Genomic DNA, 14,388 nt, shown 5'->3' on the forward strand with positions numbered 1-14,388 from the left:
ACTGATCAGACTAAGATCATTGTTTAATTGATTACTAAAATCAAAACCTATGTTTGTGTGGTATTATAAAAGGGTGAAATCGATGTGGATTAATGAAGAAGTGATTCTTTGATGGTGATGATTCTCGTGTGTTTTCATAGAAAAATTAGGGCTTTTTTCCTTGTAGTTGTTTAGTAAATGATTTAAATGTACGTAACCCCTAATCTTCTTTTCTTTTATCCTGATAAAACACAGGCATACATCAGACACGTGTGCAATCCACGCCGAATATTCTAACTGGTAAATTTAATAAAATTCAACATGAGTTGTACATTTTACTTCTTTAATTTACGTTATAATAAAATAAATTTGAAAAATGTATTTACTTCCTGTGTAGCGTCACAAAAATCTTTTATTGCAAGGCAGGAAAGAAAAAACATTCTGTTTTTGAAAAGGAAGAAAACAGGTATGTGCATTTCCTCAAAATGAACAAACTCTCTATAAATAACAAATATTGAACTATTGGACCTATATATATATGGTCATTGTATATGACCATATTAATTACGATTTGCAATTTAATTTTTTTTCATGCATGATTGTTACATTTTAGTGACACCTTTATCGGTTCCCAATATCACTATATCTAAAAGATAGCAACAGTCTAAAAGTAAGTTTTTTTTTTTTCCTTTTTTATTCATAAATAAAATTATATACTTTTTTTTAATAACTACATAATATGTAATATCAATAAACAGGTTATCGATCAAGGAGAACACAAATAGTTAGGCAACTAAAATCTGGCAGACCAAGAAAAAGATATGACATTGATCCTATTTGTTTTGATTTGGATGAACCAAGTTCTTCTGGAGTCAACCACCTACGTATTACCGGAATATCAAACGGTAAGGAAATAAATATATAACATAATGTCTAATAATGTACTACTTTTTAATACACCCTCATAAATTTATGAATGTTTAATTTATTGAACGTTGTACATCCAATGTTACACAGATTATTGTGATGAAGGTGATCAATCGTATACATGCTCAGCTTGTGGTGCAAAACTTTGGTTACGCGAAACACGGAGAGGCAGAGCAACTAAAGGTTTGAGGGGATCGTTCTCAATGTGTTGTCTAAAAGGAAAAATTGTACTTCCGGAGTTTACTAAAGATCCACCAAAACTACTTTATGATTTATTCTCCAACAAACATCCAAAGAGCAAACATTTCTTAGATAATGTTAGGCAGTACAACATGGTATTCGCATTCACTTCGATGGGTGGTAAAGTTGACAACTCGGTGAACAAAGGCAAAGGGTCGTACACTTTCCGAATCCGTGGTCAGAATTGTCATAGGATGGGTGGTTTGGTTCCGAAAAACGGAGACACACCAAAATACTCACAACTTTATATTTATGACACGGCAAATGAAAGTGCCAACAAAAAAAATGCAATCGGGTACAACATCATACAAATATTAATTCTGAAACAAATTTAATGAACAAATTGTCCTAATAAACTTGATTTGTTTAACAGCTAATTCATATTTTAATTCTATTTTTCAGGGGTACAAAAGGAAATCAACCCGCTTCATCCAAATACTCACTTGATGATGGACTGATAAAAGATCTAATGGAACTCCTGGACAATATTAATCCACTTGTGAAAATTTATCGAATGGCACGAGACCGCTTTGAAGAAACGCAAAACAGTGATTTTAAAATCAAGTTAATTGCTAGAAGAAGCGGTGACGGTCGTAATTACAACTTGCCTACTGTTGACGAAGTTGCGGCATTAATTGTAGGTGATATTGACATGGAATTTGATAAGCGTGATATTGTAGTAGAGAGTCAAAAAGATGGCCTTCAAAGAATTAGTGAGCTGCATCCTCACTATTTAGCTCTTCAATATCCTTTGTTGTTTGCTTATGCCGAAGACGGATATAGACCTGATATTTTCCACAAAGGTGCAGACAGTAATACAAAACGAAAAAAAAAGAGGGTGACTATGCGTGAATTCTTCGCGTACAAAATTCAAGACAGATCCGTTCCAACGATAGCACGTTTGGCAAGAAAACTTCATCAACAGTTGTTGGTTGATGCTTACACAATGATTGAATCCGAAAGAATATTATACATTCAAAAAAATCAAAAGTTATTGAGAGCAGATACCTATTCCAATTTAACAGTCGCAACAATAACAGGTGATGTTGTTAACAGTATGTTGGGTAACAGAATTAAATTGCCTGCATCATTTACGGGAAGTGCACGCTATATGATAGAAAATTACCGAGATGCAATGGCTCTTTGCCGCGTATATGGATATCCTGATCTATTTATTACATTCACGTGTAACTCTAAATGGCCAAAAATCAAAAAAGCGTTAGAAGGCACAGGTCTTAACGCAGAGGATAAACCAGAATACCAAGCTAGGGTCTTTAAAATGAAACTTGATCGCTTAATGGAGGATATCAAGAGAAACAAAATATTTGAAAAAGCTATTGCAGGTTACTCATATTTTACTTTTGATTAATTATTAATATATAAACACTAAAAAATAATTATATAGTGTGAATTAACTATGTTAATGACATCACATATTTAATCAATAGCCTTTTACTAGATATCTCAATTCAATTTATAGCAATGTTACTGTCTAAAAATTTATGAACTTTATTAACATTCAATAAAGTTATTTTGTATTTTATTAATGATCATTACCTTTTTTTTTTTACAGATTTATACACAGTTGAGTTTCAAAAACGAGGATTGCCACATGCACATATATGCATATTCTTAGACGAGCGTGATAAGTTGCATGATCCAGAAGATGAAGATAAGTTTATCTCTGCCGAAATACCTGACAAAGAAGAGGATCCAGAACTATACAAACGTGTCTCCGAGTTGATGATGCACGGCCCATGTGGTAAAGATAATCCAAAATGTCCATGCACAGACATTGAGAAGAAATGCACAAAAAATTTTCCAAAAACATTTGCTGATGAAACAAGTGTCGACACTGAAGGTTATCTAATTTATAAAAGAAGAGACAATGGTAGAATAGTCACCAAACAAGGAATCGATCTAGATAACAGATTTGTTGTTCCATATAACGCACATTTGCTCAAGAAATATCAAGCACATATTAACGTTGAATGGTGTAACCAAATAGGTGCGATAAGGTATCTGTTCAAGTACATTGATGTCAAAGCTAAGGGGTATAAAATACTATTAAATTTTACAAGGAAATACTATTAAATACGTGAAATACTATATATTTTTGATACGAAAAGCGATACAAATTACACAAGTTTTAATTATTTATTTACAAATGGGATATACCTAAACCTTGCTACAACACTATAGGAAGTGTACCTAATCGTAGAGTAGTATAGTTTTTAGTAAGTCCGGTTCGTTCCACAGGGAGCGGGCTTATTGCACACTATATTTTTAAACAACTATATTTGTACAAAATATATATAATTATATATAATAATATATAAAAGGGGGTTTACCGTTTAATGACCGGTTTGTCGATTTATATTTTAAACGAAGCGTATAGTAAATGACGATATTTAAATAACAATATAAAATAAATAACAATAATTAAAATGACAATAAATAAAAGTACGAGGAAAAATGAAATAAAATATATTATGCTTATTTAAGCTTCCGTAACCATGATGTTTGACGTGTTGATTTTAAGTTTTATGCCCATGGGTTAATTGTCCTTTGTCCTGGATTATTTAATATGTCCGTCTGGTTTTTGTCCATAACAGTCCATCGGTCATAAATTTAAAGTGCGAGTGTCCTCGTCAAATTATCCTTATACCAGAAGTCAAATATTCCAACTAATTGGGGACTTAAACTGTAACAAGGTTTTATTACTTTGTTTAATAATTACACCAGGATATCGACTGCGTGTAACCCAAGGTTTTAATACTTTGTTATCAATTATGCCAAGTGTCCTTGTACATAATTTCACCCCTGTTTTAATAATTCTAGTGACTATTAATCCATTCCCGTGTCCGGTTAAATGAACGATTATTCGTACATATAAATACCCTACCCATCGTGTCCGATCGAGTGTATGTGGTTATTTATAGGTACGTCCAATTGTAAATCTTTATATTAAAATTAACAAACTATCATTTAGTTAAACAAATATAAAGCCCATTAATAGCCCATAGTCTAATTTCCACAAGTGTCGTTCTTTTGTCCAAACCCCAATTATGGTACAAAGCCCAATTACCCCGTCTTTAATATTTAGTCCAACATCATGATTATTTTGGCTCAAATAAGCATAATAATAACTTAAGTACGAGACATTAATTTAAAAAGGAGAACATAACTTACATTGAGTATTTATCGCGTAGTGTTACACGGACAGAATTTCGACTTCAAAAACCCGTAAAATAACCTTTACATAACCCGAACTAATCTAATATAAAACTACCCTATACTATATATATTATATATATATTTATTTATTTATTTATTTATTACAGAGTATTATTATTATTATTTATATTTTTATCGAACGAATGCATGGCCTTTTATAGGCGTTTTGATTTCTGATAGCTCCGCGAGTCGTGGAGTTTTTGGCCTTCAAACTCCGCGAGTCGTGGAGTTTGAAAATCCAGCTCAGGATCCTTTGTCTCATAGCTTGTCGACATGATTATATATATATTTATAATATATAAATAATTTATATAATTATTTATATATTATATTTTATTCTTGTGCATAGTTGACTCATAATTTTTGGTCCATTGCGTCGGGCGTTGATAGTTGACTCATGTCCCGGTTCCGGATTTTCGAACGTCCTTGCGTACAATTTAATATCTTGTACTTTGCGTTTTGTAACTTGTACTCTTGTCATTTTGAGACGTTTCTCATCAATAAATTGAACCTTTTGAATTGTATTTTGTACATTTGAGCTTTTTGGACGTTTGTGTCTTCAAATCTTCATTTTCGCCTTTTGTCTTCGCACTTATTTATTTAAACAATTACAATGAAAATATAATACAATTACATATGAAAACCTATTATTTAGGAGGGATATTGCTATAAAATATATGTTCCTTTTTAGCCTTATCAAATATCCCCACACTTGAGCGTTGCTTGTCCTCAAATAATACAGAACTTGAAATAAAAGCATACATGAATCACTTTTTTATTCATCACACTTTGTACATTAGTGATTTTGATATGGTGGTATAAACAATGATAGTAACGATAGAACCATGGTTAAAGGTGGGTGTGTCATCCACAGTTGCCTCGGGTTTAGGTCAACGACACTTGCAATCAAATAGCCGATTTACTTTCGGTTTTCAAAGCAAAGTGCACATTTGAAAGGCGGTTTACAGTCCCACATGACTATGAAAATTTAGATCCTTTAGGAAATTGGATCTTTATGAAAACATTTGATCTTTTGAAAATTCAATCTAGCTTTTACCCTAGACAAGTTTTCCGGAATAACCCTTCACCGGTGTTTGCAAAATATTTTTGTGGGTTTTGTGGGTTTCAGATTTGAAAATTTTAGCTCAAAACTTATGATTTTGTGTCACCCACTTGCTAACCTTGTATTAGGAAAGCAACACATCCAGTTTACTTGTCCCGTATATTACCTTTCGGCAAACTACCGTCCGGTTGTAAAGGAAAGCGTTGAACAAGCAACTGTTAAGGCAATGTCTAATGACATGCTTTTGATTATGGTCTATAAACGTGTCGGATGCTAGTACTATCTTTTGTAGGAGCAATAGTAAAGCTCACCCTATAGTTTTTTAGTCTGGCACAAGGTCCTGTCTCCGACCATGCTATGCAACCACCGTTCTTACGGTTGACACCCGATTTGGTTCAGGTGACCTAATGAATTCCAGGTGAATTCCTAGGATTTTACGTTCAATGGTAATGAACGCATTGAAAATGGTTTTTCAGAAAACAAATCGGTTTATAATTTTGATCAAAATATTTTCTCGTTCAAGCTCGAGTTTAGATATCATTGAATTCCATGAGTTTGTAATTCTCAATCTTTAAGGTCAATCTCAAGGATTGAGTAATATCAGTCTTAAAAGCTGATTTTTAATCTTTAAGGAGATTATCCTTTCTGGGGATCTGATTCATTAGTCTTATCAAGCTAATTTGCACGGCGCCCTCCCCATTTTACGAGACAGATCCTCTCATGGTTAGGATAAGTCTGACCACTTAGCGACCCTGTTTTATGCTGAGGTCCGTGGATTTCCTGCTGATTTTAGTGTTGACTTTTCTAGATTTTTCGTCAACCTACAGCTGGTCTGGACGACAACTTCTTGACCTAAATCAAGAAGCGCGTTTCTTTTTCGGAAGACTTTACTTCCTTTTAATGATGGAATTGATTCATCGTGTAGATCCATCTTTTCTTTCAAATATATTACAGTAAATCGGGTAAAACTGATTAAAATCGTCCAAAATAAAAGTACCTGCAATAAATTTACAGAAACATGTGATAGATAGTTTTTAATTGAATAACTTGGTACATTCTCCCCACACTTAGTTTCTTTCTTTGCCTTTTTATTCTCCTTTATTCCATTTTAAATGAATTCAATCGTTTTAGGGTGTTTCTCAATTTATGTCCTTTCCGAGGTAATGATAATTTCGGCATTAACACCTAGTTTTATCGTTCATAAATATGTATAAACATGATTTTGAATTCATATAGTTTAAAATTTTTCAAATTTTCATAAAATATAAATCTTTAATAGTAATTTTTCAAATTTTCATAAAATTTGGCAAATAAGCCAAGTATAAACCCGAGAGAATTTATAACCCTTCCCCACACTTGAGATCATGCAATGCCCTCATTTGCATGAAATCAGACTATAATTATAAATTCATGAGGGTGATTAGTGTAGAAAGTAGTTAAAGATACCATAAAATTGCAGGATGATAGATGGTGCACCTCATCGTTCATTCCTTCTTGTTTTATCACACATATTTTTCTTCAAAAACGGCTGCTTTTCTGAACTATTTACTAATATTTGAAAATACGTCTTTTACCCTAACTCATCATGCATTTTTATTAACGAGTTATGCACTAACCCGAACCCCTAATTTAACGTTAAGTGGGGTTAGACTTCCCCACACTTAGCTGACGACATGTGAAGTCGGTAGAATAAGTTCCACGAATTAGAATAGTGAGCCAGTTATTTACATCTCGGGTGGTATAAAATATATAAATGGGTTTAAAGTTTAGACTCGCCCGATTGTCACTACTTAATTCTTTTTTAAGTGTAGCTTTTATTAAATGGATATATCTCTTTTCTGGTTCTTGGTCAAATGGATCGATATACACCGACATATATATTATAGGGTGGACAATTCCTAACATTTCCTTCCTTTTATTCTCGGGATTAAAGGTTTCACCTCTATTACCCAATTGGGTGAAATTTGAGGTGTCATTATCTATTACAGCTTGTAGTTCATCTTTGGTAGATGACTTGTCTATTGAGAATATTGAGTTGGAAGGTTGTGGAATGGTGAATTTCGGGATCGAAGCAAATTCTTCTTCATTAATGGTACTTATTGGTCCCACCATTTTGGTCTCGGGGGTAAAATTTTCAACGTTGTCGTTTTCCCATGAGTACCAATTTGTCACCCTTACTTCTTCTTCATCCAATGATGGATCGATGATTTCGTTGGTAGAGGCTAATGTGTCGATATGTTGTGAAATTGGTAAAACTGAATAAAAAGTATCATCGGGATAGTTGGTGATTTCGGAGCTCTCGAATTCATCAGAATTCGATGATATGAGATTTTCTTGCACAATACTCCTCAAATCAACAGGTGTGTAATCTGATAGAGTTTCAGCTTGTCTATTTACAAACTCTCTCATTTGTTCATTTTGAGCATCGAGTTCTTCGAGTTTGATTTTCATATAATCTAAAGAATTTTCTGACACATAATTTTCCTCGTCTTCTGGTTGTTGAGTTTGGATATATTCTTGGAAATAATCCCAATTTGAATTGTATTCTTCATAATCGTTCCATTCAGGTTCCGTGAGTGTGTAATTTTCCATAGGAACGTAATAATAACATTCCCATGTTGAGTGATAATCTCCACAGGTTTCACAACCAGTTATTGTTTCGTCATTCGTGATCCAAGATTGACCGAACGAATTGTCATCAACACCCGTTTGAGAGTATTGATTTAATTAATTTTGGATATCAAAAAGAGTTTCCATAGCCTTGTTTTCAAAATTTTCCATTTTATTGCGATGGCCAAATTTTAGCTACAATGTGGTGCATTTACTAATTATCCTATTAGTTATAAAAATAGAAAAACTTATATAAGTTGTCCAATTAATAGACTTTTCTGCTTTTGTCCACGTTTTGAATAGCCAAAAGATGCAGCAGGGAGCCAGAACCCTTTAAATCGGAAGCTCACAACTCAGCCACTAACAAATCCAAATATTACTACGAAGCAAAAAATTGTCAACGTCCATTAATTTAACCACTTTAATAATTTTTCTTTCCGTTTGAGATATTAGATAAGAAATAGAGAAAATTTCTAAGTCCTAAAAAAAACTAAAGCGTCGAGAAATAAGAAAGAAAAAGAAGTGCGTCGAAAAATATCGAAAAATAAAAGTGTCGAAAAATAATAGGCGTCGAAAAATAAAAATAAGAAAGTAGCGCTTCGAAACTTAAAAAGGAATTAAAAACTAAGAATTAAAAGTTACGTCTAAAAATATTAAAGCTTAAAAGAAAAACTATATCCCAAATGGTAATAACTTAAAAAGGTACTAAAATATAAAAACGGCGTCGCAAAATTCTAAAGCACTTAAATCTTAGTCTAAAGAAAAAGCTCTTAAGGGATTTTATGACAAAGCCTAAAAATCTAGAAATAAAAATAACTACGGCAAAAACTATGACTTAAAACTAAGTACTAGCGATAAAATACAAATATTACGCTAAAACAAATAAAAAGATACAAAATATAAAAATAATCTTAAAGTTGTAAAAAGTACAATTTTAATAAAAATATTATTTTTATATTTTTATTTTATAAAAGTATTAATTTATATATAAATAAAACTAATTAAATTTTAAAATACAATTTAATTAAAAATTAAAACTAATTATATTAAATTAATAAAGTAATTAGGGTTTAAAAATAATAATAAATAATATTACTCCGTAATTAAAGCGAAAATAGGGTTTCTGTCAGCGCGTCAGAGCAGCTCCGCGAGTTGCGGCGTTTTAAGCCTGCAAACTCCGCGAGTCGTGAAGTTTGCATTTTCGGTTTTTTTTTTAACTTAAGTTTTATATTGTTTTTCTAAAAATATATATATTTATACAAAAATAAATTAAAAATATAGAGTTTCGCCGACTTCCCCGGCAGCGGCGCCAAAAACTTGATGTCAAAGCTAAGGGGTATAAAATACTATTAAATTTTACAAGGAAATACTATTAAATACGTGAAATACTATATATTTTTGATACGAAAAGCGATACAAATTACACAAGTTTTAATTATTTATTTACAAATGGGATATACCTAAACCTTGCTACAACACTATAGGCAGTGTACCTAATCGTAGAGTAGTATAGTTTTTAGTAAGTCCGGTTCGTTCCACAGGGAGCGGGCTTATTGCACACTATATTTTTAAACAACTATATTTGTACAAAATATATATAATTATATATAATAATATATAAAAGGGGGTTTACCGTTTAATGACCGGTTTGTCGATTTATATTTTAAACGAAGCGTATAGTAAATGACGATATTTAAATAACAATATAAAATAAATAACAATAATTAAAATGACAATAAATAAAAGTACGAGGAAAAATGAAATAAAATATATTATGCTTATTTAAGCTTCCGTAACCATGATGTTTGACGTGTTGATTTTAAGTTTTATGCCCATGGGTTAATTGTCCTTTGTCCTGGATTATTTAATATGTCCGTCTGGTTTTTGTCCATAACAGTCCATCGGTCACAAATTTAAAGTGCGAGTGTCCTCGTCAAATTATCCTTATACCAGAAGTCAAATATTCCAACTAATTGGGGACTTAAACTGTAACAAGGTTTTATTACTTTGTTTAATAATTACACCAGGATATCGACTGCGTGTAACCCAAGGTTTTAATACTTTGTTATCAATTATGCCAAGTGTCCTTGTACATAATTTCACCCCTGTTTTAATAATTCTAGTGACTATTAATCCATTCCCGTGTCCGGTTAAATGAACGATTATTCGTACATATAAATACCCTACCCATCGTGTCCGATCGAGTGTATGTGGTTATTTATAGGTACGTCCAATTGTAAATCTTTATATTAAAATTAACAAACTATCATTTAGTTAAACAAATATAAAGCCCATTAATAGCCCATAGTCTAATTTCCACAAGTGTCGTTCTTTTGTCCAAACCCCAATTATGGTACAAAGCCCAATTACCCCGTCTTTAATATTTAGTCCAACATCATGATTACTTTGGCTCAAATAAGCATAATAATAACTTAAGTACGAGACATTAATTTAAAAAGGAGAACATAACTTACATTGAGTATTTATCGCGTAGTGTTACACGGACAGAATTTCGACTTCAAAAACCCGTAAAATAACCTTTACATAACCCGAACTAATCTAATATAAAACTACCCTATACTATATATATTATATATATATTTATTTATTTATTTATTTATTACAGAGTATTATTATTATTATTTATATTTTTATCGAACGAATGCATGGCCTTTTATAGGCGTTTTGATTTCTGACAGCTCCGCGAGTCGTGGAGTTTTTGGCCTTCCAGCTCCGCGAGTCGTGGAGTTTTTGGCCTTCAAACTCCGCGAGTCGTGGAGTTTGAAAATCCAGCTTAGGATCCTTTGTCTCATAGCTTGTCGACATGATTATATATATATTTATAATATAGAAATAATTTATATAATTATTTATATATTATATTTTATTCTTGTGCATAGTTGACTCATAATTTTTGGTCAACTGCGTCGGGCGTTGATAGTTGACTCATGTCCCGGTTCCGGATTTTCGAACGTCCTTGCGTACAATTTAATATCTTGTACTTTGCGTTTTGTAACTTGTACTCTTGTCATTTTGAGACGTTTCTCATCAATAAATTGAACCTTTTGAATTGTATTTTGTACATTTGAGCTTTTTGGACGTTTGTGTCTTCAAATCTTCATTTTCGCCTTTTGTCTTCGCACTTATTTATTTAAACAATTACAATGAAAATATAATACAATTACATATGAAAACCTATTATTTAGGAGGGATATTGCTATAAAATATATGTTCCTTTTTAGCCTTATCATACATCAACAAAGGGAACGATCGAGTTACTGCAGGTGTATGTGATGAAGATACCGATGAGATTAAGGAATATTATGATTGCAGATACATCTCTTCGTGTGAAGCTATTTGGAGGATGTTGGCTTTTGACATACATCAAAGAAACCCAACTGTTGTTCGACTAGCATTTCACTTAGAGGATCAACAATCAATCATATTTGATGAAGAAGATCTCATTGAGGATGTCCTGGATAGACCTTCTGTTAATAAGTCGCAGTTTCTAGAATGGATGAAGTGTAACCAAAAATACGAAACTGCACGACAACTCACATATGTCGAATTTCCAACAAAAGTCACCACGAAAGCGTTTAACGGGTTCGATAGGACGTATACATCACGTGTCACCACAATCTGGTGAACTATTCTACCTACGAATTCTGCTAAATAAGGTCAAAGGTCCAAAATCTTATGAAGAAATCAGGACAGTTGGAGATAAGGTTTGTTCAACTTTTAAAAATGCATGCTACGAAATGGGTTTATTAGATGATGACCAAGAGTACATAGATGGCATTAAAGACACGAGCCAGTGGGCAACTGGTCATCAAATCAGAACTTTGTTTGCATAGTTACTTCTCTCGGAAAGCCTAAGTCGTCCGGAATATGTTTTTGAAAACTGTTTTGAATACTTATCGGTAGACATTATTCATCATCGTATGTCAGGTAAAAAAAAATTAATATTCACGAATATTTAAACTGTGAATTAATTGTTTGTTTAAACAATTTCGCTTTTTTTATTATGACATGTTATATCATTTTCCATATACAAACAACAGATCATTTGTAACATACTTGTAACGACCCGGCTTTTTCGACTTGCTTTTGTGCCTTGTGTTTTTGCGAAACTGCGTATTTGTGCGTACTGTATTACTTTATACTCTGAAAACTTGATTTACGTGGTTTGCTTCCATTTATATGTTAAAACAAGCCTTAGAGTACGTAGGATACATAACTTGATCATTGGAAGCCTTTATAACCGTTAGTGTTATTTGACGTTTCGAATAAACCGCGAACTTGCGCGCACGTTTAACTTTTGTCATAATCGGAATATTATGACTGCGAAATATTAATTATTATTTTATAATAATAATTACCTGGGTTTTTGGATGCTTAATTACACGTAGTAATTTAATTATGCACAATAGTTAGTCTTGTTGGACTTTCTGCCTTGTTGGGCTCAAGCCCACCCTACTCTAGCTAGTGACCCAATTAATTAGCCCTTGTACATGTCATTAATCCTTTTCAAATTCCTTGCTTATAAATACTAGCCCTTGTCCATGTCATCAATCCTTGTCAAATTCCTTGCTTATAAATACTAGCCATTTACCTCTCATTCAAATCACTTGCTCATTTGGTTTTCACACACACTTGTTCTTTCTTTCTTTTCTTTCTAGTATTGCTTGTAAGTCTTCTTTTTCTTCTTCTTTTCCTTTCATTTTCATGGCCATCATCATCATATTATGGAGATCAAAGTTCCTTTTAGCTTTGATCTTGCTTATATCTTGTTGATTCAAGCATGAATCTTTAAAGAACATGGAAGATTCAAGCTTTCTAGCTTTGAATCTTCACCAACTTTGTAGATTCATCTTTCTTTTACTTTAATCTTGTTATTTTGTGATAAATATTCAAACTTTTGTTTGTTATCTTCATATATCTTAAAGATCCAAGCTTTATGCTTCAAGATCTTCAAGAACACTAAAGGTTTAAGCTTTCTAGCTTTGTGACCTTATAAATTGTGTGAAAGGGATCCAAGCTCTCTAGCTTAGGGTTCCATCACCTCTTTTGACTTGGATCATGTTCATACTTGTTTGATTGATGTAAAGTTTGTAACTTTGTTTGTAAATAGGACTTGTAATTGTGTTAAGACTAAGGATATGATGTAACCTTGGTTCATCATCCATCTAAGACTCTTAAATGAGTTGTGTTACCACTTGGTCTTAACATATTGTGTATTGATGGTATAATCTTGGTCAAAAGTGATGCTAAACCATCAACGAGTTGTACACTTGAAGCTACAGCATCAAGGATGAGAACCGTGATGAGCATCAAGCACCAAGAACCTCACCGGAGCACTTGTCCACTGATTTTCGTATCTGATCAGACCACCTGGGCTACTGGAAAGTTTATTTTCAGTTAGTTCGGTTCGAGTAGATAATTTTACGTTTATGCCTGATCTTAATCCGAGTTACGGTTTAGGATTTATGGCCCTCCGAGAGTCACTACACCCTATTAACGTTGTGCTGAAATTTCTGACCTACTCGCACTTAAACTGTTGCCACGGTCAAACGAAGACGAGTTAGGTTCTGAAAATTGGTCAGCGGTTAGGGGACTCACATACGGAGCCATAGCCACTGACTATCCATCTTTTTGATTTACGTAGAGGTCGCAGCAGCTGACCGAAGTCAGCCTATTGTTTTGATCTCTATTCTTGTCGAACTTACTTAGCTTTTATGATGATGAATGATGATGATAATGACACTTAAACTTACTTTGTGCACTATTAGAATTTATAAAAACAACCTACTGACCTAGTAACCCTTGATTTAGGTTGACGACCTTTCGGACCGACTTACTACTTGCGTACTTTCATTACCGACTTTACCGCTTTTATCACTGTGAGTTATAGCATTCCCTTTTTACTTTAACTTATTTTGGGAACTGAGAATACATGCGGATTTTATGTTTTACATACTAGGCACGAGTACTTAAAATTATATATGTGTGGGTTATACAACGGCATAAACATTCCCTTTAGCTCGGTAACGTTTAATCATTGGTTTTTGAACCATGAACGCGAATCTTAGATATGGATCCATAGGGTTTGACATCCCCACTCGGGCTAGTCGCGCTAGCATTTAACGAGTGTTTAATACTTCGTAGACATACGCACTTGCCAAGTGTACTTTCAGGGGGTATAAACGTTAAGTTAGTTACCGAGTGCCCACGGTTATACATATACTTTATCATACTGAATTGAATTACTGATTTGAAACGCTTGTTTGAAGCACTGAAATCTCGTAGCCTACATTACATTACTTAATACAAAC

General features: G+C 33.0%; 1 protein-coding gene across 1 annotated transcript; it reads left to right on the plus strand.

Moving 5' to 3' along the window:
- Window positions 1-300: 300 nt before the first annotated feature.
- Window positions 301-11,702, plus strand: LOC139900244 (uncharacterized). Its single transcript, XM_071883034.1, has 6 exons — window positions 301-445; window positions 738-884; window positions 997-1,441; window positions 1,549-2,489; window positions 2,720-3,154; window positions 11,299-11,702. The coding sequence occupies exons 1-6, from the start codon at window positions 301-303 to the stop codon at window positions 11,700-11,702; spliced, it is 2,517 nt and encodes an 838-aa protein (XP_071739135.1).
- Window positions 11,703-14,388: the final 2,686 nt, after the last annotated feature.

The sequence above is a fragment of the Rutidosis leptorrhynchoides genome, chromosome 3, assembly GCF_046630445.1.
Source record: "Rutidosis leptorrhynchoides isolate AG116_Rl617_1_P2 chromosome 3, CSIRO_AGI_Rlap_v1, whole genome shotgun sequence".
In the NCBI taxonomy this organism is placed as follows: domain Eukaryota; kingdom Viridiplantae; phylum Streptophyta; class Magnoliopsida; order Asterales; family Asteraceae; genus Rutidosis; species Rutidosis leptorrhynchoides.

Coding starts and splice junctions, on each gene's coding strand:
- LOC139900244 (XM_071883034.1), top strand. CDS start 301: ATGAGTTGTACATTTTACTTCTTTAATTTACGTTATAATAAAATAAAT. Junction 446..737: donor TTTGAAAAGGAAGAAAACAG/GTATGTGCATTT, acceptor ATCAATAAACAG/GTTATCGATCAAGGAGAACA. Junction 885..996: donor TATTACCGGAATATCAAACG/GTAAGGAAATAA, acceptor AATGTTACACAG/ATTATTGTGATGAAGGTGAT.